Genomic DNA, 27688 nt, shown 5'->3' on the forward strand with positions numbered 1-27688 from the left:
TCAGTTTATAAAACCTTGGGTCCAACTGCATTACCGTGCTGACTACTGATACATGATTTAGAATGCCAAATTCCCGCCATTGAGTTCCAATGATATATATTAGTTAAGAATGTTAGGTTTGTTTCATAGAGGAAGTGGGATCCATTAATGCAAGGATTGATGCCAGATTTGCACAGGCAGTGCAATTCCAACCTGGTTCAGGAATCAAAATGTCCATTCAATAGGGCCATGACATTGCGTTACGCAAGTTGAAACCTGGATTACACCTACCATGATCCTTGGGACTTTTGATGTTTTTCATAAATCTCAGCTACCATTGTTGTTGAGGTAGACTTCAATGATTGTTGTGTTCTTTTCCATTTTAGTTACTTTATGACTAAATATGCAGGAGAAAGCTATCGTATATGAATTAAAATGTCAATTTATGGTGGAAGCTGTTAGATGCAATGATGCATGTATTATGTATACTTGTAATCTTGTATGACATTCGTTCAAAAGTTGAGTTGTTTTACAATCCAACAACTTAATTTCACCAATGCTTAATCATTTTCAAATAAAAATAACTTAACACTACATCTTCCACTAATTCTGTGTTTTCATGAACACTTGATATACTGGCTATATTTTCTCCTCAAAAGATAACAAATGTTGGCCCATTGATCATTTTTATATGAATTGCTTGTCAAACATATATCATGGAAGTGTATGAAACGATTTGAGAGTAACTGAAAATCCAATAACTATGCAGTCAAAGACACATTTTCAAGCATCTCTCCGAAAGGAGAAACTGTGGCAGGCAATTTCTAAGCACCATTAGGTACAGTCCAGAGACCAAAAATGGTTCATAACAGCACAATGTAACCGACTGACTGACATTCACCAGTTCTGCCATTCCAAGAAGAAATTCAGAGAATCTATTTGATGTTCTACCATTCCAATGGAAAAACATGCCACTGGGTGCCTAAAGCATGTGAGTTATCCAATCATTTTGGTATGGTAATGGTAAGCATATTTATGTATGCAGACTGCAATGTATGTCCAAAGATGGAACTTCCTTGACCAATCAAAATTTCAACGAATTTAGTAATATAGCTGGCAAGGAATTATATTGCACTTTGCACTTTGCACTCACATCGTGCAGTGCAGTACTGCAGTGTGAGGCGAAAAATTATCCAACTGTACGCATAAGATTATAATCTGAATTCAGGCACACACTTGATCACCACCTTGATTTACAACAAAATTGTTTATAATTGTTTAGAGCCTTAATTTTAAGTTTTTAATTTAACACATATAGGCTAGGGCCTCTCCACTCATTGCTAACTGGATTTGAGTTGGATGTTTGAATTTTAAGTACAAACTTTCCACATAAGATAGAAGATCTCATCTTGATGGCCAAATGATCGATCAGCTGAAGCAGTTGATTGGGACTTGCATGCCAAGCTCCTCTTTTGCTAATTATTACTCACCTTAGCTTACCATTTTGCTCGAAGTCAAAACTTTAAGTTTTCACTTTTCAGCATTTCGCTTACCAGTTTTTCTTCTGGGAATCCAATGCTGTTTCTTAGAAACAGAAAAATAATCTGATAATGTAAAATTTTCCCTAGAGGTTACACATTTATGACTTCCATGTAGTAGCTGTTTAGGATGTAGAAATTGTTTGGCATGTTTTTTTAACAGTACCACATTTAAAACTTCTAGGTCGTCGTAACTGTCTTTGCCATATAGATAATTAGATGCATGCACATTGTGGGTCAGCTGTTTCTTCGATCTATTTTTTCTTTTGGTTGTCTTTTTACTTTTAATATAAACTTGGCCTGGGTCACACTTTAATCCTTCAATGCAATCGACAGATTGAAACTTGAGAGTGTTGTTGCTTTGCTTGGCATAAATTCTTGAACAACCTTCGAGTGTGAAGTGTCCCCAGCCAAAATAGGTGGTCAAGTTTAGAAATTCTAATTGTGGTGCAAAGTGCAAACTACAAACAGAATAAGCCCACGCAAATTATTAGAAAGGAAAACGTGTACTGTGAACACTTTGTTATAGGGTGAAAATGATCAACTTTTTTTTGGTAACTGTGGAAATGATCAACCACAAGTGAAATTTACTTGCAAAAATTCTAATCTAATGACGACAACAACGACCTTGGTTCAATTCTTAGGTTACGTATTTCACTCTACGAAAATAAGTATTAAACTATTCACAGTGATACCATATATATGTATAGACTTGAGTTCAATTTCTGAGAAAAATAAGTCAGAAAACGAACATGGAATTTTCATCAAACATGATGGATCAAATTATATAATGAAAATAATGTAGATTTCTACATTTTTTTTTTATCACAAGTGACATTACTATATCCATGATCCCCACTTCATAACAACTTCCCTTTTCAAACTCCCATAAAATAAAGATATAAAGTAAGATTAGAGCACGAAAATAGTACAATGCCCAATGAGAACAAAATCTTGGGCTTGTATATTCATGAACCTTCCCTAGAAGATGCATTACTTTAACTAAACTAAAGACATGGTTGGTATAGGACTATAGGTTCTCCGGTTGCTTCTAATCAAATAATAATAATAATGATAAGCTTACTGTTTAAGCAATGCATCATTTGAATTACTGAACAAACTTTCTCCACTTCTGTGTATCACTTTATATAATATGGAAATGATTAATCAACTATGGCTCATACTATCGCTAGCTACCTTGGCACACACCAAAATATCAACCTTAAATTAACCTCTGAAATACCAAAAAAAGTGTTAAATTTTCTTCTACCTTGATTCTAAATTATGCGGTAGCACCAGTGTCAAAGTGTGATCGTTTTGGTATGTAATTCAGTAAATGGACACATGTACATAGCTAAGCTGTATTAGGGATCAATTTACATAACGTTGACAAATGTGATATATGAGATATTTGCTGCTTCAATGTGATCACGTTTTCATTACCTGAGTCCAGAGCAATGATGATCTTTATCTACAAGGAGCAGAAGTTGAAGACCACTTTCTAACAGAAACAAGTTGAAGACCAATTTTATTCCAGTTGCCTGCAAAATATTTTAACTTGCAAGGCATGAACCTAAAAGCGACACTTGCAGTATTATCAAGAAAAAGCATGAACCAATTTCATTAGATTGGGCCTCATTTCCGCTTACCATTTCAATTCAAACCCGACATTACAATGCGAGAACAAGACAGCTTATCTATGATTTTTCTACTCAAACTTTTCCATTACCTGTCAACAAAATAAATAAATTGATATATTACGAATACTTTTTGAGTTTAGATTATGAAAAACGATTAAAAAGGCTATCGAATTTTACAAGTTTGTAGCATGGATATATTTTAAAAAGGCTATCGATTAAAAAGGTTACGAATACTTTTTAAAAACGATTAAAAAGGCTATCGAATTTCACAATTCGAATTAATTTCTATAGTCATGAGGTTGTAGCATGGATATATTTGATAAGAAAGTGTATAACAATATATGTAACTTGTGAATTATAAAACAACGTGTGAGAAATTTAGACTATATGTGTAACTCTCCACATTGCAAAAATTTAAAAATTTGGTCTCTAATTTAACCGAAAAAAAAATTTAGTCTCCATACTGTCAAAACTTATAAAATTCAATATCCTTTTTAATCGTTTTTTGTTTAGACTAAAAACAGATATAATATATTTTTGCAAAAAATAGTGACATTTCAAAATATCTCAATAATATCTCGATATTTTGGAAAGAAAATCGTCCACATGACGGCCATTAGAATGCAGCTTCGGGCCTAACATGTGGACAACAAACTCAAAACAGTTGTCAGCAAAGTTGGTTGCTGGTCTGTATAGTTGTCTATGCCGAAAGGAAACTTAGCAACAAATCAGATTAACTAATTTTTTTGGTGAAACAAATCAGATTAATTATAAATAGCCAATCCGCGTGGATTGAAAGTAGAGCATCTTTTGGTTCAACCCAAAATCTGTTGTTAATCATGGCGTGTTAGTATTTGGGCTTTAATGCTTAGCTGGACATGGTTGGAACACATAATTATTCATGAATGGGCCAGTTGGCATTTGATCCAGCACATGGCCAGCTTCCAGTGCCATAAATAGGATAATTTTTTTTCCAATATATCTCAATTAATTTACCATGCAGTTACTAAAATATCCTTGAGAAGATTCACTGTTCACAATTAATTCTTGATCTTAAATAGGTTGACAAATTTCCATATCTTCTCGTTGTTATGGAAGAAACGGCCATGTGTGGTATATATTTTAGTCAAGTAATTTAATGAGTCAATTAAGGGTATTGTAGACTTAAAAGAGGAAATGAAATGGAAGTTAGTAAACTCTTTTGGTAAAGAAATGATAGTTAGTAATCCGAAATTCATATATAAATGCACAATTAAATGCCAAAAGAAATGTACTTTTTCAAGAAATGACCGTTCAAAGAGTTGCACTATTGCATTCCCATGCCAAAAATTACTTGATATATATCACATATGTGCGTGTGTGACAAAAACAATCCAAACAAACTGACAAAAATTACTTTAAATCCCTATATAAAGAACTAATAAGACGTTTTCTTAAGGAAAATATTATGGTATCACTTGTTGTTTACACGTAAAATTTCAATGCATATCCTATTATCGGCATTTTAAACATTGAAAACAAGAAACCTATTTAATTTATTATTACAGTACGGTTTTTCAATAGTTCAACTCTTGTATGTATATGACTTTTTTAGCACGAGCTTCAAAAGTCTTAATATAATAAATCTCCGGAATCTATCAAACAATTCAACACCTCAGAAAAACATATATATCAAACAAAAAATATCCCACGTGTCTCAACGTACCAAACTCTTTCTTCCTCATAATATGAAAAACACACAAAAAAAAAAAAAAAAAAAAAAAACACTTGAACAGATTGTGAAAAAAAAATGAAGAAGAGAGGTGTCTCGTGAAAGCAGCACAAAGTGTAAAAAAAAAAAGAGAGCAATCCTCTTTTCTTTCTTTCTATCTTTCAGACACCATCTCTTTTCTTCTTCTCTGTAAAAAAAAAAAAAACACTCGTCACATTCTTCATTCCTTGCCTTGTTCCTTTTTATACATTCATCACGAGATCTCCATAACCTTTGTTTCTTTATACATTCATGTATTCTTCAACTCTTTACCTTCTTCTTCTTACTGGTAGTCTCATTTTTCAACTTTTTCTTCCTGTTATACTCTAAAAAACACATACATTGATCAAAACTTTGTTAAAAATCAAAACTTTGGTGTTTTAAACATTACAAATGTCGAATTCACGTAACCCTGTATCGGATATTGGGTTTGATTCATTAACAGATCGGTTTAAAGCAGCAACATTGTTGAAGGGTAAGCCTGATTTCAAAGAACTTGATTTGGGTTCACCTGTTTCACCATTGAGAACTAATGGAGGAAGACCTGTTCCAACACCAACTAGTAGTAGTTCTACTTCTAGCTCTTCTGGAAACACCCCGTGTCGTAAAAGATCTGATAGAGGTGGAAGTAATGGTGGGAATAATCATTCTGGTGAGCTTTCGGGGTCGTGTGAAAGTAGCCCAACTGCTGTTGACAGCATTCGATCTGCGGTGACAAGGGGTAGTAATAAATTGGGTGGTGGACATAAAAGATCTGTGTCGACAGCGTCGGGAAATACTATACCACCATTGATCTATTCAGGTGGTGGAGGAGGAAGTGGAAGTGTTAGTAGTAGTGGGAGTGGTTGTGGAAATGTCGGTGTTGGGGGTATGGTGAATTCCCCTATTGTGAATGCATTACCAGCTGGGAACATTTGTCCATCTGGGAAAATTTTGAAGACTGGTATGGCGACACGAAGTTCGTCGCGAAAGGATGTTTTGGGGTCTGGGACAGGGAATTATGGTCATGGAAGTATAGTGCGGGGTCCTGTTTGCGTGAAATCGAGTGTGAGTAGTGGTGGAAGTAGTAGTGAGGTGAGTGAATCAGTAATGGTGAAGAGGGCATTAGTGAGTTTTGATATAGAGGTAGTGACAAGGGTTGGAAATGAACAATACAAGAAGGGACATTTTTCGGAGGCCCTATGTTTGTATGATAGAGCTATTGCAATCTCGCCGGACAATGCAGCATGTAGAAGCAATAGGGCAGCAGCATTGACAGGGCTAGGTAGGTTAGCTGAGGCGGTTAGAGAGTGCGAGGAAGCAGTAAGGTTGGATCCTGGGTATAGCAGGGCGCATCAACGTTTGGCTTCTTTGCATTTACGGTGAGTGAGCTAATTATTGTATTACCTACTTGCAATATGTTAAACTTAAAAATTACCATTGTTTCAATTTGTTTTTCTAATGCTTGGTCGGTGTAAATGTGTACTTCCATATTTTTTGCTTTGGGAACAACTATATAGAAGCATCCCTGTAAGTGTTGTTACAAATTGGTGGGTAACAAGTGTTATTTCTACAACATTTTTGTATATTAGGTTCTTTTCAGTCTATGTCTCTTTGTACATTGTGATTTTAAGAATTGTCATTGGTGCTGTGAATTTCATTCTTAAATCTGCTGCACTTTGAACAATTTGTAACTCTTTTTAATTTTTAATACATTTTGTGCTTTAGGTTAGCTACGACGTGCACAAATATCTTGGAATCTATTTGTAGGCACTCTTTTTTTCATGAAGAAACTCTCATTTTACCTTCTAACTTGGTTTTGTTATAGGTTGGGTCAGATTGAGAATGCACGGCAGCACCTTTGTTTTTGTGGACTTCAGCCTGATAAAGTGGAGCTCCAAAATCTGCAACTAGTGGAGAGGCATCTGAACAGATGCTTCGATGCCAGGAGAATTGGTGACTGGAAGAGTGCAATGAGAGAAGGTGATGCTGCCATTGCAGCAGGAGCAGATTCCTCTCCTCAGGTAAATCACTTGCTCTGTTATTTATCTCATTCTAAGCAATGAATTTGTTGTGAGAGGAATATTATCTCAGGCTGAAATGGTGTAAATGGAATTTACAGCTCTTTGCTTGCAGAGCAGAAGCCCTCCTAAAGCTCCACCAACTTGTGGATGCTGATGCCGGCCTTTCAAACATTCCCAAATTTGAACCCTATCCCCCCTCCTGCTCACAGATCAAGTTTTTTGGGATGCTCTCAGAAGCTTATGTGTTCTATGCTCGAGCTCAGGTTGATGTGGCGTTGGGAAGGTGAGCTCAGAATTATAATGTTCCCAGTGACAAATAAATAAAGGGTCTTGGGGTGAATGAAGAATGGATGATGAATGTCTTGCAGGTTTGAGGATGCAGTTTCAGCTGCTGAGAAAGCTGGTAGGATAGATCCTTTAAACATTGAAGTTGCAATGCTGCTGAACAATGTGAGGTTGGTGGCAAGAGCTCGTGCCCGTGGTAACGATCTCTTCAAGACTGGGAATTTCATTGAAGCTGCTTCAGCTTATGGGGAAGGCCTGAAACTTGATCCCTCCAATTCTGTACTCTACTGCAACAGAGCAGCTTGCTGGTCAAAACTTGGACAGTGGGAGAAGTCTGTTGAAGACTGTAATAAAGCTCTAAGGATTCAACCAAGTTATACCAAAGCACTTCTTAGAAGGGCTGCATCCTATGGAAAGGTAAATTTAGTTTCCTTCTTTGGCTTTATTTTCTGCACATTGGTACAGAGTTTGATGGGGTAAACCAAATCAATTGGTGACAATTTTTTGTGATGGGATTATAGCTTGAAAAGTGGGCTGAGTCGGTGAGGGACTATGAAATCTTGAGAAAGGAACTTCCGGCAGACAATGAGGTAGCAGAATCTCTATTCCATGCACAAGTTGCTTTGAAAAAATTGCGTGGGGAGGAAATTCACAATCTGAAGTTTGGTGGCGAAGTAGAGGAAGTATCAGATGCTGACCAGTTTAGGGCTGTAATATCTTTACCAGGTAAACTCTACATTTATCTTTTTTCCCTGTTACTTGTGTTGAATCACAATTGGTGTGACACCTGGTCTGTTTTCATTTTATTATTATTATTATCTAATCTCGATCCACAACCTCTGCTCGAATTCTCAGGCACTTCCGTAGTTCATTTTAAGGCAGCTGCAAACCAGCAATGTGAGCAGATATCCCCATTTATGGACATGTTATGTATCAGATACCCATCGGTGAATTTTCTCAAGGTATAAAGCAATAATGGTCCATCTCCTGTTTGCTAACTTATTTGATGTATGAATTTATCATTATATTTTTAAGCAAATACGAGTTGTCTAGCTTTACAGTATTATGAGTCCAGATACCAATGTCAATTATGTGATCAGAACCTTATGTTTTTCTTGTTATTATTTTCGTATTGTTGTGTTTGGAACTGAAAACTCACATTTCATGACAGTGAACATTTAAAAAATGGAGTTGATATTTCTTACAGCTAGAAGATCAAAGTTGTCAGGATTAGTATTTGTATTATTATATATATATATACATTTCTTCGATTATTTTTATTAAAGCTATACATTTGAACAAAGTGAGCTTCATCTGATACAGCTATAATATTTTTGATGGAAGGTGGATGTGCAGGAGAGCTTGGGCATAGCGCATGTTGAGAATGTTAGAATTGTTCCAACAATCAAGATTTACAAGAATGGCATCAGAGTAAAGGAGATGATCTGCCCAAGCCGTCAGGTGTTGGAGAACTCAGTGAGGCATTACAGTCTTTAGGGAAGCAGTCTCTAGGTATTACAGTGCCATCTTTACACTGCCCCACCTCTCAACCAAAGGGGAAGTTCATGAAAGGCCATAGATCATACACAAACATTCATACAATGATAAAAGTCGTCCTCCCAGAATCGACCATATAATAATATCATACAGCCCAGAGCAAGCAAAACCCAGCGGGACATCTTAGTTTCTTTTGCAGTTTTTATTTATTCTTTCCATTTTGATGGTCTCTCTGGGTTCAAAACATTTATACACCCCCCATCCCCAGCCATTCTCCTTCAGTTTTGTTTCTCTTGTCCATAGATTGGCCTCATTGATACCACCTTTCTCATTGAGAAGATGTACAATTATAATGGCTGTAGTTGTGTGTGTCTGTATTTAAGAGAGATAGAGGATAGATGGCTGGTAGAAGAGATTGTAAATATAAGATATATACACCAAATATTGAAGCCGTGAGGTGGCTGGTATGGGGGTACCCCATTGGTTGGGTTAGTCAGGGGAGGATGACCATATTAATATTGTTGCTTCAGCTTTACAGTTTCATTAATAAAATTCTCAATTTTTCCCAGTTGGTAATTTGCTCCCTTGTGCATTTATTTAAAGTTCAATGTGTTGAGTTTTCATCAGTTTCATCTACCTTAAAAAACTCTGGGATTTCCAGTTTTTGTTGCAATAACGAGTTTGCAGTGGCGTCTAAATGGTGGAGGTTTTTGGGTAAGTGATGTACAAGTTTGTGGAGACGATATTCTGATATCTGACAGTGTCTTTGGAAGTATTTGATTGTTTTCCAGTTGGTGGGCTGGGAGGTATGGCTTTTGCCAAGTATTGTTGGTTGAAGCACTGATTGCCACCTTTAAAAATAGAAAATTGGACATGGAGGCATATGGAAAGATCGTTACCGACTTTAGGTCTTAAAGGAAAGAGCATTTAGGGAGATTCCGAGTAACGAAAGCACCCACAAGCTGACAAGCCACAGCACAAGTAAGAAATTTAAGCAGCACTTACACAGTACTTAATTTCTGATTAGAGTTTAGACTTTAGAGTATCAGAAAAGGGTGTAGCCGTGTAGGCATGCGTTTTCCCGTAGTGAGGAGACAGAGTCTTAAATGAGGTACTTAATTACAAAAGCCAGTCACATGCAAGTATTTAAGGGATCAAGATCCATGAAAGTTGCTGATAAAAATTGAAAAGGGATCTTTGAAACTCTAAAATTCAATTTCGTCAACTGAAATTTAATATTTGAATGCAGAATGATACAAATGAAGGTAACAACTGACTAGTTACAAGCCAAAGGAAAAGGATAGCATTCATCTTTAATTGACAGGAAAGCAATGACTCTTATTTCAAACAAACACTAATAAGGCGTGATTTTTGGTAAGGATGATCCCGACACTATGGAGACCATCGTATCTTGCAATACGCGCGTTTCTAATCTTTTATCTAAATTCTATTGACAAACGCTCTAAAGTCTAAACCTACTGAGTAATGACCCTAGTAGCACAATGCAAAATGTGGCATCCATAGTAGCATACGCATTCACCGGAACTTTTAGACACGAGTACTTCTTTATTTCCCATACTATTTGGTTTAATTAAGAGTATTTTGTGTCTTCCTTTTACCATATTCAACGAATCCTTTTCGGTGATTGTTTTCATTGCTACATGCCTACATCAACCCCACGGACCTCAAATATAATGAGTTCCGTGACCATTATAAAATTGTGAGCACCGAACGTTCATTACCTTGTCTAAGCAAAGCCTACTGTTTTGCGCTCAAGCTTGAAATGACCACAAGTTGGAAATTGACACAGACTCCGTGTAGGAGTTGCTAGAAAGTCCAAAGGTGACCCAAAAGTCTGTGTCCACGCAAAACCTATATACTCTAAGTCTCTAATACTCTTTTGTGTTGGTGAATTTGATGTGGATATATGTCACATTCAAACATTCCTGTACTTGGCGATCTCGTGTGTATGAGTTGTGAAATTAACGTAGATCTAGGACCAAAAGCACTTACTATCCTGCCTATCCAGTTAGCTCAGGCTCTCAAGTCTGAAGTTTCAACTACATGTGTGAGCCGTTGAGTTGTTCATTCAGTAATTTTGGCACTAATTTGCGTCCATCTTCAATCTTCAGGCTTCAGCATCATTCATTAAGAATTTGGGCCTGAATGTCGCAGTCTGAAGCTAAAGCCCAACTAAATTCTCTGCCAATTTTTTTTATGTAAGCCTACTTCTTAAATCCTTGACATGGATTTGATGATGAAGATGATGGTAGAAGATGAAGAACAATATTTAGCACTATACTGTTCTTATGCTTTCCTTTTTCTTTCATATATTTGGTTTGGTGTAATATTATGTTTTTACTCATCAATATGCAGCGGTAAATTGTTTGGTGCTCTGTCAATTTGTGCTTTTGAAATTGCATTTTTGCAAGTGTGACTGAGCCACATAATTGATAGGGTTAACGAGTATTACCCCCACTAGATGAGCCAATTAGGATTCTCTCTCCTCGGAAATTAGGGTCTGTCTATACACACAAAAAAAACATACCGTAAGTATTATTATTATTTTTTTTTGGGGAGTTGGAGGGGGGTAATTTCCTATGTGAAATCTTAATTGGCTCATCTAGGGGATAATACTCGTTAACCCTAATTGATACATAGAACTTGCAAATGATTGTGTCACTTATTTCGGCCAAGAAGACTACATATGTAGAAGTGGGAATTGAAGTAGTAACCTTCAAATGGGATTCCAGAATAAGGGATTCCAGAATAAGTAAAAAGGCTTCGACAAGATTTAGTACTAGAACACATAAAACTGGTTTTCGATTATTAACAAGGTCAGCGCAGCAATGGCAGCATAAAAATGACTCAAGTGGTCATATAGTCTACTGGCCTGCGGCGAATGCCTCAACCGGGAAGATCTTTGTGACACCCACAAGACTCTTGAAGTGAATCTTTCCAGTTGGTGGATCATCGACAATGATCTCATTAACTGGAGGCCACAGCATAAGTTCCCTGGCCTTCACTCCTTTAAGCTTCTTGATGCGAAATTTCTCAACGTAGCCCTGAATTTCGGTATCATAGCTCACAAGTTTGCTTACAGTCTTAAAATTATGTTCCACCTTCTTTTCCTGGATAATCCACATATAACCAGTAGTTCTTACAAAACCGACTTCGGTTATGTTCTCAAGAGGAAGAAGGCCAAGAGGGAGTCCAAATTCTTCAAGAAGAGCAATGGCCATTTTTGTGCCCTCTTCATGGCCCTTCTTGACAATTCCTCCTTCCTTCTCTGCCATGTCTGATAACTTTAGTTTGTGTGAGTGTTTACTTTGGAAGAAGATTGATTTACACAATGGGTGAAGGTGCGATCCATTTATACTTGGGAAATATAGTATGTGGACAAATATAAGAGATACCCAATATGGGGAAAACCAAAGCAATATTGCATTGGACTAACCGTCTTGGTATTTCTACTTTTTCATTCTAAATCATGCAACTAGTGATTGAAACTAAAATTTGCTGAGAATAAAATCAATATGAAATGAAAATGATATTTGGGAGTGGTATCAGACAAATAATGAGGTTTTGAATAGATGGGAAAAGTAGACGATGTAAGAACATGTAAAAGCAGAACCTACATATGAGAATTGTTCTTTATGAATAGTCCTAACGTGTTTTAGGATTTAATTTGATTTCTAGATTCTAACTAAACTCAACATATATCTAAACGAGTTTATTAACTGGTAAGAAGAAAGTACAAATTCCCCTAAAATCCAACAAACTTAAATTAAATCATCTTCTATTGCATGTCAATTTGTTTGGAACCTAGTCATGTGGATATCATCTTTACCAATTAACAAGCAATTCAAAATACATGTCCACATCAAGTAAATTCAATGAAACCCAAATTTACTTCCATTTAAACAAATCAAATCCGAAACTTTCAAAACAAAATACCGGTATTTCAACTTCTCGGCACAAAAAAAAAATCTACTTATTACACTGCAACCCCCACCACCTGATCCTCCACAAACATTACAAACTTTCCCGCCAAAATGACACATCATCAGCACAAGAGTTTTCACTTCTATTATTAGTCCTCCTAATATTCCCTATTTCTTTCAAAGCCCTTCGTTTCTTACTCAATTTCAATTTCCCCCCTCCTTCATTTTGACTAACAGCAGAAGAATCAGTAATGAGATAATTTCCTTGACTATTAATATTCAATCCAATTGTTTCAATTGATTGAACTGAACATTCATTCCATGAAAGTGAAATCAAATCTTCTAGAAGTTTCTCTTGTGTAATAAATGCTGAGCTGGATATGTTTTCTTTTAATGTTGTCCGATTTGGTGAGATTAGATCTAGTACACTCATCGACTCAATAATATCCTTCTACAAATTAATGAAAATTAATAAATACAAAACCCAAAATAAATAATAATTGATTTTTTTTTTGTTACCTTTGTGGAGTGGTGAAGTTTGCGGAATCCATGCATGCTAATAATCTGACACATACACCAAAATGTAATAACACATTATAAATCAAATTTCAAAACACAGATCACGAGGAATGAATGAGAGTGAGTTAGTTATACCTCGTTGAGTTGATCTTTGGTGAGGTTGGTGGAATTAGGGTTGTTGAGAAACTTGATGTAAGATTCGAGTGTTGCTCTCCCGCTCTTCTTCATCCCCATTTTTGCTTTGTTTAATTATTTCTGGATTTTGAGATGTTGTCTGGAAATTGCTGTCTGTTTGTTTATATAGGCAGGTGGGTTGGGTGATAAGACTTTATTACCCTTGGGAATCTCAATTTTTAGGGATATTTTGAGGGAGAAATTAGTAATTATGGACCAAACATTCTCTCTAGGGAGGGTTGTCAATGGATCGGTTTGGTCGGGTTCTGGAAAATCCGAACCCTAACCGATAAGAAAGTTAGGAACCCGAAACCGAACCGAACTGAACCGATAAGAAATATTGCAAACCGACCCCGAATCGACCCAAATTGAAAACTATAAAATCAATTAAATTTTAAATTAAATCAATTAATTTCAATCACATAATTGATAAACATATAAAAATTAATCATTAAATATTACTAAAATGTCATTTTATCGGTTCGAGTTCATATCAGTTCGGTAGAGAGGGCAAACCCGAAACCAAACCAATATCTTATCGGTTCGGTTCGGTTTCAAATCGGTAGAAAATAAATCAAATTATCCCAACCCAAACCATTTTTTATCGGTTTGGTTCGGATCGGTTATCGGGTTATTGAAACCCGTTGACAGCCCTAATTCTTCCCCAGTAGTTTCGGACAGTGTAACATGTTTGAAATGTCGTATTTACCGAAAATACCGACACTACAAAATCATTATATATATATATATATATATATATATCTATATTATATATATACCATAATTAACATAGACATTTAAATTGGACCAACCTTTTTTCTACCATAAAATACCCTTGATAAAATATTAAAATCAATTATTCAATGCCTTTAAGAAGGACTATTTAGTCATTTCAAAATTTACTACCATCTATACCCTTAAGATTATATAGTAATTTAAGGACATATATGTAAATTCAGGTAGGAAATCAACTATACGCCCCTATTCAATTGTTCCTATTTATCCTTCATTAATTGCCAAATAATTACCTTTTGTACCGAAATTAAATTCAAGAAACCAACCATCTCTTTTTCTTCTCTTCATCTTCTCTCTCCCAAATCTCTCCTAATTTGCTCTCCTTTAAACTGAAAGCTAAAAAAAAAAAAACATACCTGATTGTCTCTCCGATTATTATTAGAAGTGAAGCGAACAAAAAAAAAACTCGGTTTCAAAAGGTAATATATTTGTCCACTATTTGATTATTTGATTTTCTGCTCAAACTTCTAACTCTCCTCCCCATCTCTATCTCTATCTCTATCTCTATCAAATTAATCTACTTAACAGGTGGAGTTTCGTTAAGTGGGTTATATATAACGGCTATTTGGTAAATTTGATTATGGGAGCTTAGTGAATTTGATTTCGGAAAGAAACTCTCCAACTCAGTATTTTTTATTTTTTTTCTAGTTTATCAATCAAGGTGTGCTTCAATTGGGTGGGAAACTAAATTTAATGGTTTACTAAACGAATGGCCGGTGTCAGCATATTGGTATCGTGGTTGTAGAGAACAATTGCTTTGTAATTTTGATAGTGGAAACTTGGTGAGTTTAATTGCGGTAAGAAATTCTCCGACTCAGAGATTCTTTTTTCGATAATTTCCTTCATTTACTTTCTTGGATTCCTATCATTTAGTTTAAGCTGTTATCACCCCATTCACTAACAGTTGGCATTACTGTTCGATTGGATAATTCAAGGGGTTGTTTTTAGTCATTTATTTAATTGGTTAATTATAATTGTTTAATCCTTTTTTATAAGTTAATAGATTTGTTTGAATACAATTTTAGAGATATTTATGTTTACTACTCGGATGGTGTTGATGTAATGGCGGAAAGATTGGCCGAAGAGGTATACATTTCCCCTGGTCATGTATACTTCCGTTTATCATAGCAACAATATGATAGTTTTGAATTTATGTATATTTTGCAGGTAATGTCAGTCATAAACCAAAGGCCAAAGCTTCAAAAGATATATCCTTTGTGGCTCACTCATTGGGTGGTTTAGTAGTAAGGTACGCTATTGGTAGGCTATATAAACTAGACATCTTGAGGGAAACTGATCAAAGAAATGGAGTTTCTTTTGTGGGTGACAAGTCAAAAGGAAAAATCGCTGGATTGGAACCCATGAATTTCATTACTTTTGCTACACCACACCTAGATACGAGAGGGCATAAACAGGTAATGTCATTTACATGGAGTATATCTGTTTGACTGTTTCCTATGCATCTGTCATGAGTGGAAAATTTTGTATCTTTTGAATTTAGGATTTTTTTTTAACAATTGTTTGTTTGTTTCCTGAAATATGTCTGACTTCAGATTCTTCTTGGGTAATCAAAACTTTCCACCCCTTGATTATGGCATCTACTGGCTCTGTTTTCTTTACCAGTAACAAAATAAAATAATGATAGAGCTCCTGAATCGTGATAATGACTTTGAATTCTTTTCAGGACTGAACTCTGTCGTTTCAGTGGTGCTAAGATATATCCTAGCAGGGGTATCAAATTTGTGTGCGCTGATTCTCAAGTAACTTATGGTAGTAATTTTTACACAGTTTCATTCATGTATGGTTGTAGTTTACGTGGCAATCTCATTTTCCAAACCTTTCAAGTAAACTGTTCTTCTTTCATGCCCTCAGGTTTTCCTCTATTTAATTTCAAAATGCAAGAGGTACTTCCACAACCGCCTCAAGCCTTCAAAGCTTACCTGGATGGCCACGTATAGGAAGCAACATAAGAAGGTGAGTTTATATTTTTCTTCTTGCCCTGTTATTGGTGTTATTGGCCATGCATATATCTTCATGGTTGATTTTAAGTTTTTTGTCTTATTTCGCATGCATGGCAGGACATTGCTGCAGAGGCTGTAAAGACAAGGCGTCGCGCCACAAAGAAGCCATACTCTAGGTCTATTGTTGGTGCTACCTTGGAGGTTATCCAAAAGAAAAGAACTTAAAAGACTGAAGCTCCTGATGCAACCCGTGAAGCCACTCTCCAGTAAGCTGTTTTTCTCCTTTCTTTGATGATGGCTAGGAGGAATTTGTCTTTTGCTGTTATGAGTATGTGCACAATGTTGTATTCAACTTTCTTTTTTTGCATTTTTTTTTTTTTTTGCATTTTTTTTGGGGACAGACAAAAAATCAAAGAGAGGATAAAGAAGACAAAGGATGAAAAATAAAGCAAAGAAAGTTGAGGCGATGGCCAAGCCACAGAAGACTCAGAGTAAAGTGCCCAATGGTGGTGCTGCATCAAAGGGTCCCAAACTTGGAGGTGGTGATGGAAAGCTACCGAGTGCAAGTTCTATCTGAATTGGCAAGGAGCTATTTATCATCGCTTGGTAAAATATTTATTCACCTTCTCTACTATAGATATATATATTGCTCCTATAGTTCTAAATATGATATATATCACTCAAAACCTTTATCGGATTAATTTCGGGATTTGTCCCAAACTCCTAAGTATTATTTGTATGTGTTCTGACCTTATGACCGCCGTTCAAGTTCAATTCCATAAGGTTCATACTGAACTTAAAATAGCAAGCTATGAGTGAAATTGATACAAAATCAATTGAATCGGTTCAGGATGCACTTTCTTTGTTTGGGCAGAAAAATTATCAAAGAAAGCATAGGTCAATAAGCGTTACTGAGGTACAATTTACAAAGTTTAATGTGGATTCATGGTTAACACTTGGTTGGAACTGTATAATTAGACCGTTAATGTGCTATTACTGTGACAGGATCCACCTTGATGTTGGTCTACCCAATATATTCAGATGTTGTTCATGATTAATGATTTAAGACAATTGATTTTCCTCATTTTTCAGGGTAAGATGAGGTCTGAGAATCAGGAGCTTCTGCTAACAGACTTAGCCAACTACAAGGTGCAAGTGGAAGTAAAATAATATGCTTACAAGCGAGCTCTTCTCAAGCTCAAATCATACAATGTAACTGTTGATGAACTGTCTGCTCAGCTAAAGAACTGTGAGGCTGAAAGAAACCAAGCCATTGAAGATTCCAAAAAGCAAGAGTAAGGGTGGAATTTGAGTCGAGGGCTCGGAGCTCGGCTTGGGCTTGGCTCGTTTAAGCTCAGCTCGAGCTCGCTCGTTTACTATATGAGTGAGCTCGAGCTCAAATAAAAGCTCGTGTAACAAATGAGCTTGATGAAGCTCGGCTCGTTTAGTTCAAATAGCATATTTATAGTGTAAAATAACTGAGGGCTCGGAGCTCGGCTTGGGCTTGGCTCGTTTAAGCTCGGCTCGAGCTCACTAGTTTAACTATATGAGCCGAGCTCGAGCTTAATTTAAAGCTCGTGTAATTAGCGAGCCGAGCTTGAGCATGGTAAAGCTCGGCTTGCTTAGCTCGAATTCCACCCTTAAGCAAGAGAACAGATTGACAAACTTGAGTCCAAGGTCAAGGAGATGTCTGATCTGCTCCTTGAAGCTGGAGATGCTCAAGAACAACTCATCCATCTAATAAATGAGTTGAATGCAACTAAGGAAGAGCTACACAATGCTAAAGCTGAACTTTCTACCGCTGAGGAATCAAAGGTTTATGCCATGAAAGACGTGGAATTAATGGCAACAGCTGTCGACATGGAGAAGGAAAAGACCGAGGAGCTTTTGAGGTGCGTCTCTGAATTTAATGATGTTGTTCTTCTGTCAAAAGTGGCTGCAATTGAAGCAGAGAACAAGTACTCTATAATTTTATCAGAGAAAGAGAAAGAATTGCGGGTGGCAGCAGTTCATGCTCAGGAGTAGTTGGAAGAGATGAGAAAATGAACCGAAATGATGCAAGATTTAGAGAATCATTTGTCAGAGAGGACCCTATTTATTGATTCTTTACAATCAGAACTGGAACAAGTAAAAGAGCTCCATACTTCATTGAAGGAAGTTGCATCTAATGCCATGGATAACTTGGACAAGCTAAGATCAGAGCTAAAGCTACTGGAAAAAGAGAGCTTTGATCAAGCAAGTTACATGATATCATTGGAAACCGAGTTAAGGCAGCAATCAGAAGTAGAATTAAAAAGTGCAAAAGAGGAATCCATCCTTTTGAATCGTGAACTTGATATGCTTTGAAGTGAAATACTGAAGGCAAAGAGTGATACTGATGAAATCAGTGGAAAAGAGTCCGCAAAGACAAAGTTGAAATTGCATTACTTAAAGCACATGTGTTCACAAAGGGAGGTCGATGATTGCAGCAGCTGAGGCCACCGAAGAAAGGGCAAAGAGTGTTAAATCTGGACAAAATATTGCTGTGAAACAGCTAGCAATAGAAGCATATAAAGCCAAAAAGGAAACTTAAAAGGTTGAAACGAGAAATGGAGAAAGTAGATACAGAAGAAGAAATTGAGAGCTTTACCTTGGTAACCAAACGGAAAAAACAGAAGCAAAAGATGGATTAGGAAGTTTTACCTTTGTCAATCTCCAAGCTTCTGCATATACTCAATATCTAGAACTTGAAAGAGATGACAGTGAATCCCAGGTTACAATTTCAGTGAAGGAATATAATATGAATCCTTGGTCCAGAAAGCTGAGGGAGCAGACCAGGTTGCACCATCATCACCTCATGTTACATCACACTTGATTATTATGATACGGGGCGCAAATTGCATGGTTTGAAGATGGACCTCGAAGCTGCAGAGTTTGAGATTAGGGAGCTCAAGTCCGTTGCAAAGAACGAAAAGCTAAGACAAATGAAACGAAAAAGCAAGAAAAAGCTAAGAGGTTGAGCAAAAGCAAAAGAGAAGGGAAGCAGCAGCTGAAGAATCAGCTCCTAAAGGAAGCAATCTTCCGAAAACCAATGTTGCTACATATAATAAGACTCCTACACCATATCAAGTTATCAACATTGAAGATATCATTTTCTTTTGACATGATTATTAGAGAAAGAGAGTTTAGAAAGAGGTATGTAATTTCTCATGTGAGTTTTTTTTTGTTGATCTTTGAGTTTTTTATTTTTTATTTTTTATTTATATTTTATAAAAGGCAGTTTTGCTATCTCAAAGTGGGTTTTTGACTGTCGATCAGTTTCCCAATTTGAGTTTGCTCCATATAATTTGGTTTAATGTAGCTGGTACGGTCATACCTGATGATTCATTACTTTTGTATGATGTGTTTTAGAAGCTCAAGCTCATGAATATTGTTATTGTGAATATGGTTAAGGTGACTTCAGATCATCATGAAGAAGTGATTAAGGTTGGGATCAGTCCATCATTGAAAGAAAGTGAGTCATTTCAGAAGTTTCTCTATGTCATTGCAGGCTATCTAGGTGATGTCAGGTACTACTAAGAATGTATTATGTAATAGTTATTTATTTATATTTTTCCTGAAAAAAATGAATTCATCTTAAACATTACAAGGAGTCACCTTGGTTCAAGCAGCAAAGTTTATAGGTTCGGTATCGATTGCAAATAGTTTTTGTAATATGTTTATTGCTTTTGTAATAATATGTTTGCATAGGTTTTTTGGCTTCGTATAATTACAATATGTATGTTTTTGTACGACTTTGATAATGTATGTTGCTGATCAACACTTAACTTAAGACTATTGAAAGTTGTAATTTTTTATGATTTAGTGTACCAATCGCTCTATTGAAAGCCAAATTATAACCTATACAAACAGTCAATAATTTCAATAATTTCATAGTTTATTTATTTAGTTCTCTTTTTTAGTTAATGTTTTGTGATTTTACTTCATTTGTTTTTTTTTTTGGTCAAGTTTTTGGCATGTACTACATGCAATTCGACCGGTACTGATTCATTGTGTAGAGAGAATGGTTAGATTTTCAGCATAATTGTTTAATCAATAACAACATAAAAAAGAAAAAGAAGAAGAAGAGAGATTGCATTGGCGTGTCTCAAGCTAACAATCATTGTTGTCTGGTTGAATTAGATGACTTAGTACTTATTCCTAGGTCTTTGCTTTCTATATATGGAAGATTTGGTCACTCGTTAGTCTATCAAATTGCATAGTTGCAAATTTTGAATAATTTACGGGAGTACTCCTTTCAATGTTAGATTTGGTGCTTGAGGTTCAGGAAGTATAGACTTTCAGTGCTCAAGAAAGACCATTGATGACAGATACTGCCATGCGGCCTATTGCATTACTTAAACAGTGATTGGGGTAATAATAAAGTTTTTTTTTTCCAATGGATAGTAAAAAAAATTATTTGCCATTTTTTTTTCTTTACAATTTACTTAATTTTTTATAGGTCTTCCAACCTTGCGATTATTAAATAAAACTTGTTGAAACTTATTCTATGACGGAAAAGTTTATTCATTGTCTTGAGTGTCTTTGTAAGACTCTTTGGTTCCTACGACTCTTTGAGTGCTTTAGCTATTGACATGCTTTCCAAATGCAGCAGATTGGATGATTCGGTTTGGCTGTTTGAAGACGTATATGTATGGGATGTGACACTTTACAATGCCATTATTATAAGATGTACAAGGAAATAAGGTTATGAAGAGGTTGCTTTTCAGTTCGTTGTCTCGACCTTGAAGGGTAATATCTGACTAATAAAATTATCTCTTAGCATCATTTTGACCTCTTCTGCGTACATGACGTAAAAGACACACTAGCATAAACTTCTAGACTATGATAAAAAGAAATAATGTGGGATAGATGGTGTTCTTCTACGTTTATAGGACTTCCTTTTGATCTATACTTCTTTCTAAGAAGCAAAGGTTGGAAACTTTAAGGAGATGTTCCTTTTTAGTTTTGAAAGCTATTCAAATGAACTACTTATCTATTTTTACTTTACGTGTCGTAGACACTGCTTGATGCTATAGTACATGAACAAATATTATAGTATAATGTTAGTATGATTTTCATACTCCTTTTCACTCGGCGAATATTATTTGCAATTTTTCCAAGCATCTGCTTAGAAAATTGACTTTAGATCCTTGGTTAAGATGATTGATTTTCAAATCTCATTGATTGTACTCATAATATTTTCTACAAGAAACCACTTGCCTTTTATCCCCTCTTCCATTATCTCCCTCCATGCACTTTTTTTCATTGCAGCATTAAATATGATATTTTGCGTTGTAAATAATAATTGAACAACCTGGTATAAAAATTAGTTTTCCTAAACTATATAATGTGAGTGTTGGACCATAACAAATGGTTTCTCTCTCTTCCCTTTGCCACCTCTCTCTTTCAATTTCAAACCTCAAGTTTAAGTTCAAAGGAAAGAAGAGGATGGAAGGCACTTCTTTGAGTTTCGTTGTGTTTATTTTTTCTCTTTAAAAGGTGTCTCCACCGCCACCATGTATCTATGCATTAGGTTCGAGTTGATTGAATCTTGCAGACTTCTAATTTATGTGCTTTGAGCTGCAGTTTTTTGTCGTGTCTTTACTAAATGTTTTAACTTATAAACCTACGAGACTAAACGCTCATTACATGTTTACTTCATTTGCATAATTTTTATACACAATTCCTAATGTCTATAAATGCATGGTATCTTCTTTTTTTACACGAGATGTCATGAAGTTGTTGGTTATAATATTGTGTACGAATTATTTTATTAACATTTGTATGATGATTGAAATACAGTGTAAACATGTTTCGTATCCATCTTTGGAATAAATTTGCTTTGGCAGGTCTTCAATTGCTTTGGCCAGTATTTCGGTTTGCATTTAGAATTCCAGCTCTGCATGGCCACTATGTAAAATGCATTCATGTTGATTCATGGTGATCAGTCAGGGACTCGAAACTCCAACTATGGTTTAGCGGTGAGGGAAAACATTATTTTATTTATAAGGAATTCCTAGAAGCATATGTGATAAAAGAGGCAGGGATAGACATGATGGGCTTACCATCTAGTGTAATATAGTACTTCTTTTCTTTGGCAGTGATAGAAAGGAGCTGAAGTTGTAGGTTACTGGACAGGGAAGATATAATCATGAGTAACGTAACCTATGGGATGCAGGTGCATACTCAACCTTAGTAGCTGAAAATTAAATTGGAATGCAGGTCATATGTTTATAGTTTTCTTTACATTGTCATTCAAGTTGTTGCATGTAACTTTCCTATGATAGTGCATGCTTTGGTGTTGGTTGGATCATCCTCATGGACTTAGTGCTAACGAAACGAAGGAGGTGTGGGCTAAAGCCAGCCAAGATGGGAGTGGTGTTGTGAATTACAATGAATTTTATGTAACTTATTTCTAAATATCCTTATTTTTGTTGGTTTATAACATCCATACCCACTTAATGACATGACATGATATGATGTTTTCTCCATTTTGTATCACTCTATCTTAAAGTAGTGTGTTGATCTTTGATAAAATTCTAAGTAAACCATGAATTTAATGCCACTGACGACCTGTTTAGATGTAGGAAAAGTGTTTTGTTGTAGTGTTTTGTGCTTGAATGTGTTTTGATGTATATTGTGGCATTTAGATTAGCTTATATTAGATGAAACTCCTAGAATAGTCAAGGCATCCTGTGATATTTACGTCGTACCTTTAAGACATTTTTGTCTTAACTTTGTCTATGGATAGCAACAGGTTATTCCATAGTACACATAACCTCAAATCTTAAAGGTCTATGAAGCTTTTGTGCGGCAGGCTGGCTGGTGGACCAAAAAGAGGAACACATTTTGGGCCATGATAATAACACCCAGCATTAAGCTTGGTTAGGCGTGGGAACTGGTATTCAACGTGATTTTGTTGTTCGTCTCGCGAGCATCAAAGTATATTCGTTCTATTTCTACTCTGTTCATGTATTGGTTGTATGTGATATTTTGGTGGTGATAGAAAATGTAATAATTGGCCTGATATCTGAACGATACAATAACCGATTTGTTTTGCCCTTGCAGAAAGTTATCGATCCATTGCAATAGGATGGCAGGGCTTACTGGATGGTTTGACATTTCTATTTGCACCTAGAAGGCAAGAAATGAGCGTTTGTTAGGACTCCATGATCTCCACTTCGAGAGGATGTTTTGCGCACTCATGCTTTATCAAATAACACCTTCTCTTACATACGCAGTACTGACATTATACTGCTGAGGTCCCATTGGTATCGTATTTTATTTTCATATTGTTGTTTTGGCTTTCATGTATGTAACTCTGTCAACTTCAGCAGCCACCTTGAATTGATGCTACTGCAGCATGCTTTAAAAGGTCTGCTGGTGAAAAAACATATTGATCTACAAAAACACCAGTGAGTGATCAACGTGGTCTATTCCTCATGTGAGAGCATATATTTCTATTGTATGCTGTGGTGGTGTGATTACATCTCTTTGGTTTTCTTTCCATTTTTTTAGAAATTATTATTGTTTCTTTATTTTATTTTTAACGTCAGATTGATTCAGTAGACCATATGTGAGCAAGTTATCATTTATTGCGAATATCTATATACGTTTTTTTAGTTCAATAAGTATATTATATTGGTCCAGTGATCGAGTGAGTTCACATAGTTTTAGCATACCAACTACAACGACTAATGTGTACATTTGAACCAAAAAAGAAGAAAAATAACTAATGTGCACCTTAAAACACAATTGGAAACTGATACTATTTTCGCATTAATAATTAATAAGGCGGTATGAAATTTCTCACGTATCACCACACTTAATTATTTTTATCTCAATTAAAGCAATGTGATTATTCCCAGAAAAAAAAAAATATAAATCAAATTTAAAATATCTTAATAATAATAATAATAATAAAAAACAAGTAAGAAAGTGAAACATAGTGGGATAACAATCATAATGGGCCGATACGCTAATAACTGTTCATGATCACGGTTGCCATTTTGATTCTTCTTTTTGAGCTTTCTTAAGATCAACTTAAGTCCTTCATAAAAATAAATAAATAAATATATATATATTTAAAGTCATAAGTCTTGCCCAAAACCAAATAAAATTTAATAAGAAGGCTGCATACGTGGGCAATGGTCTTTAACATATGATTACAATTAAATTATATGCTGCGTTTTCCACTTTTCCCTTAACCACAAATGGGCCAACACACATAATGTTCCTGCTATATGGTGCATGTATCATATAAGATGTGAAGAGGGTTGAAATGCATTATATTTCGCAGAAGACACTATGGTTAAATATGGAGCAACTTAACTCTCCTCTTGCTAACTATGTTCACATTCCCTTCTTCAATAAGTTTTGTGTATCGTGCATGTGCAGAGCACGTGCATTTTGCTAGTATATATAACTACTTTAAAGAGGATGGTTTGGTGAATAGTGGATTTTTCCTATAATACCCCTATGCAGTTTTTATTATTACATTTATTATTAAAAAATAGATATATAATAAGATATGTTATGAAAGAGTAAGACTGGCATTTGAACTGGTAAATTTTAGACGCTTCTCTCTTGATTTAGCACATTGCCCCTATGTTATCAACAAATTACAGAACTGCAATCTAACTATTTTAATTTACAAAATAGCTCCTATACTTTACTTAAATTACAGAACAGTCCATCCCTATACTTTACCATAAATTGTATAGCAGTCCATATAATTTATTTAAATTGCAAATAAGCTTTTATACGGTAAGTTATGAATTTTTTTTTTTTTTTTTGAGCACCAAATAAGAATGTATCGGCGCCGATGTGCCGTGCCGAATGCTAGTATATATAGGGGCTGGTTACCTTGACAGCTCCAATTGACAGCTAATCTTGACAGCCCACCACATATACTAGATTATAGTCCATCCAACGTCCAGATCTTGATCTCATTTAATAAAGGAATTAGGGAGGGTATGTAACTTAGTCATTTGACTTTCTATTCTAAAAAAAACTCACGAACAAACCACCCGACTCTTCTTCCCCCTTCCACCCAACAAACCCCAGCTCTTCTCCTTCCACCCAACAAAATCAATCTCTCCCAACTGAGAGCTTGATGAACTCTCTCTCCCTCTACATAAAATCTTCGACCGCTCTCCTCACCTAAAGAAAAGAATTCAAGTTTGAAGTTTTTTACCTTTTTGGTGAGTTATTTCTATTTTGTTTTAGTGTATCAAATGTTAGGAAGAAACCCACCCACCCACCTTTCACATTTTCATTTTTTCTAGTGTTTGTGTGTGGTTAGTTTAATAGGTGCATGCCTATAGATAGAGCACAACTAATAGGCGCACGCCCACATTTAATTACTGTCTACTTTTTTGAAGAGTTAAAATTGGAAATTTAATATGGGAGTTGCTTGATATTTATTTCGTTATGGTTTTGCATTTATTCCGTTTGATATTTTCCTCACTTTTTGAATTTTCTAGAAATGGAAGGGAATGTTGGAGTTGTTGACGGGTCTTCTTCTCATTGTACTGATTCCCAAAGAAAAGATGTTGAAATATTAGTTGCTCCGCACTTAGGTATGAAGTTTAATAGTGTTGATGAAGCAAAGACTTACTATAGAGAGTTTGGTAAACAAGAGGGATTTGAGATTCGTGTTCGGACTACAAATAAAAAATAAACTAGTGTGGAATTGCCTTCTAGTTGTCTATTGGTTTGTTCACGTGAGGGGGTCCATAACAAGAAAGAAAAAAGTGAAGGTGTAGCTTCGAGAAATACTTCTACTGTTAGGTGTGGTTCCTAAGCTAGAATGCGAGTTACAAAAAGAAAACTTGAAAATATATATGATGTGAGCTTCGCTACAAACAACCATAGCCACAGTTTCGTCTCTCCATCAAATAGGCAGTATATGAAAGGTGACAAAAATATGCCTGAAGCTGCGAAGTGTTTGACAGAGGTTTTTAATGACAACGGTATACCAGTAGGGAAAGTGGTAGATGTTTTCCATGGGGATGCGATTGGGTTTAGGAGAAAGCATTGTTGGAACCACCATTATGGTTTGACGAGAAAAATGCCTAAAGACAATGATGCTACTGCCGTACTTCACTATTTTAGGCAAAAGAGTGCTGAAAATCCTCAGTTCTACTATGCCATTCAATTAGATATACAAAGGGGGTTGCAATAAATTTCTTTTGGGTTGATGGAAGGTCCCGTGTCCAATATGAATACTTTGGGGATGCCATATCTTTTGATACAACATATAGAACTAATGTTTACAGTATGCCTTTTGCCCCTTTTACTGGAGTCAACCATCACATGCAGTCTATTTAGTTTGGTTGTGCCCTGCTACTTGATGAGACAGAAGAGACATTTGTGTGGTTGTTTCAAACATGGCTTGCAACTATGGGTGGTCGTCCACCAACTTCAATGCTTACTTACCAAGATTTAGTGATGACTGCAGCAATTAGAAGAGTTTTCCCTGCTACTTGACATCGATTTTTTCTTTGGCACATTATGCAAAAAAAAAATTCAGAGAAGTTGTTCTTTGTCTACCATAAGCTCGATACATTGTGTTCAGAGCTTACATATATTATTTGGAAGTCATATAGGATTGCTGATTTTGAAAGAAGGTGGTATGCACTACTGTTGAAATATGACTTGACTGAAAATACTTGGTTGACATAAATATATAAAAACTGTACGTCTCGGGTTCCGGCTTATCACAATGACATTTTTTTTTTTCTTTGGTATGCATACGATGACCGGGCGTGAATCAATGAATTCTCATTATGATCAATTCGTTAGTTCGATGACTACACTTATAGAATTTGTCCATGGTAACGAGAGGTCTTTGGAATGAATAGCCAGGAATGAAAGGGAATCTGATTACCGCACCGAACATACTTCTCGCATTGTGGCTAAGGATGCTTTCCTCCTCAAGCATGCAGGTAAAGTTTATACCATTAGTTCTTTTAATAAATTCAAGAAACATTTAGAAAAGGCTAAGATGAAATATAGAATTGTTGGAGAAGAGATAGATATACATGGAACTGGAATTTATACGGTGAAGACAAGGGACATCAAGCAAACTTCAATTTGGAAAGTGACTTTTAATTGAGGAACCTTGGAGGGTGACTGCGAATGTAAGAATTTTCAGTTCGAAGGATTACTTTGTGCTCACATTTTAAAACTTTTTCAGTGTTATGACATCGAAGAGATTCCATATCATTTTATTTTGAAACGGTGGACGCAAAAGGCAAACACATATAGAGCGGTGTTTGATGGTGGACTAGTGGCCGATCATGAAGACCATGAGCCTTTAAGAGTTGCCCATTGTATCAAGGGCAAGGTTGCTACTCAATTAGCTTATGATGCATCGATTAGTGTTAAGACATATGCAAATTTTATTCAGAAGAAGATGAGTGAAATGTCTATTGGAGTTTCAGAGCTCAAGGAAACTATAAGCAAAATAGATACAATGAATAATGAAGCACCTCCAGTTCAAGAGTCTATAGTTGATACCTCACAGGTAATTTATTTAGTTTGTTGTTTATCTTTGCAATGATAAAAATCTTATTTGA

At 35.7% G+C, this 27688-nt stretch overlaps 3 protein-coding genes, 1 long non-coding RNA gene and 1 pseudogene across 5 annotated transcripts; 3 read left to right on the top strand and 2 right to left on the bottom strand.

The window, feature by feature from the left end:
• The first annotated feature begins 4850 nt into the window (after positions 1–4850).
• Positions 4851–9260, top strand: LOC147478048 (TPR repeat-containing thioredoxin TTL1-like). Of its 2 annotated transcripts, none has more exons than XM_086582160.1 (7): positions 4851–6268; positions 6715–6910; positions 7009–7193; positions 7279–7612; positions 7717–7921; positions 8051–8157; positions 8540–9260. In XM_086582160.1, the coding sequence occupies exons 1-7, from the start codon at positions 5301–5303 to the stop codon at positions 8690–8692; spliced, it is 2148 nt and encodes a 715-aa protein (XP_086438286.1). In that variant the 5' UTR covers positions 4851–5300; the 3' UTR covers positions 8693–9260. The 2 variants fall into 2 exon arrangements, with proteins under 2 accessions (XP_086438286.1, XP_086438287.1); XM_086582161.1 differs by having other exon boundaries at positions 8552–9260.
• Positions 9261–11356: 2096 nt separating this feature from the next.
• LOC147478049 (uncharacterized) lies at positions 11357–12040 on the bottom strand. Its single transcript, XM_086582163.1, has one exon. It carries the CDS (start codon positions 11986–11988, stop codon positions 11578–11580), a length of 411 nt encoding a protein of 136 aa, XP_086438289.1. The 5' UTR covers positions 11989–12040; the 3' UTR covers positions 11357–11577.
• A 540-nt stretch (positions 12041–12580) lies between these two features.
• On the bottom strand, positions 12581–13439 carry LOC147478050 (uncharacterized). The gene is made up of 3 exons (XM_086582162.1): positions 13291–13439; positions 13156–13200; positions 12581–13087 (listed from the first exon to the last, which is right to left on the bottom strand). Exons 1-3 carry the CDS (start codon positions 13387–13389, stop codon positions 12728–12730), a joined length of 504 nt encoding a protein of 167 aa, XP_086438288.1. The 5' UTR covers positions 13390–13439; the 3' UTR covers positions 12581–12727.
• A 1747-nt stretch (positions 13440–15186) lies between these two features.
• On the top strand, positions 15187–17384 carry LOC147478051 (large ribosomal subunit protein eL24y-like; annotated as a pseudogene).
• A 1704-nt stretch (positions 17385–19088) lies between these two features.
• On the top strand, positions 19089–24017 carry LOC147478052 (uncharacterized). The gene is made up of 5 exons (XR_015208278.1): positions 19089–19259; positions 19518–19633; positions 20716–22087; positions 22208–22284; positions 23175–24017. It is a non-coding gene; the product is annotated as an uncharacterized LOC147478052 (long non-coding RNA).
• Positions 24018–27688: the final 3671 nt, after the last annotated feature.

This window comes from Coptis chinensis, chromosome 9 (assembly GCF_015680905.1).
Source record: "Coptis chinensis isolate HL-2020 chromosome 9, ASM1568090v1, whole genome shotgun sequence".
In the NCBI taxonomy this organism is placed as follows: domain Eukaryota; kingdom Viridiplantae; phylum Streptophyta; class Magnoliopsida; order Ranunculales; family Ranunculaceae; genus Coptis; species Coptis chinensis.

Bases quoted from the DNA above. Each gene is read 5' to 3' on its own strand.
- LOC147478048 (XM_086582160.1), top strand. From the start codon at position 5,301: ATGTCGAATTCACGTAACCCTGTATCGGATATTGGGTTTGATTCATTA. The intron at 7,613-7,716 runs GTAAATTTAGTT...ATGGGATTATAG, and splicing joins GGGCTGCATCCTATGGAAAG to CTTGAAAAGTGGGCTGAGTC. The intron at 7,922-8,050 runs GTAAACTCTACA...TCGAATTCTCAG, and splicing joins GGCTGTAATATCTTTACCAG to GCACTTCCGTAGTTCATTTT.
- LOC147478049 (XM_086582163.1), bottom strand. From the start codon at position 11,988: ATGGCAGAGAAGGAAGGAGGAATTGTCAAGAAGGGCCATGAAGAGGGC.
- LOC147478050 (XM_086582162.1), bottom strand. From the start codon at position 13,389: ATGGGGATGAAGAAGAGCGGGAGAGCAACACTCGAATCTTACATCAAG. The intron at 13,201-13,290 runs GTATAACTAACT...TGTATGTGTCAG, and splicing joins CCAAAGATCAACTCAACGAG to ATTATTAGCATGCATGGATT. The intron at 13,088-13,155 runs GTAACAAAAAAA...ATTAATTTGTAG, and splicing joins AACTTCACCACTCCACAAAG to AAGGATATTATTGAGTCGAT.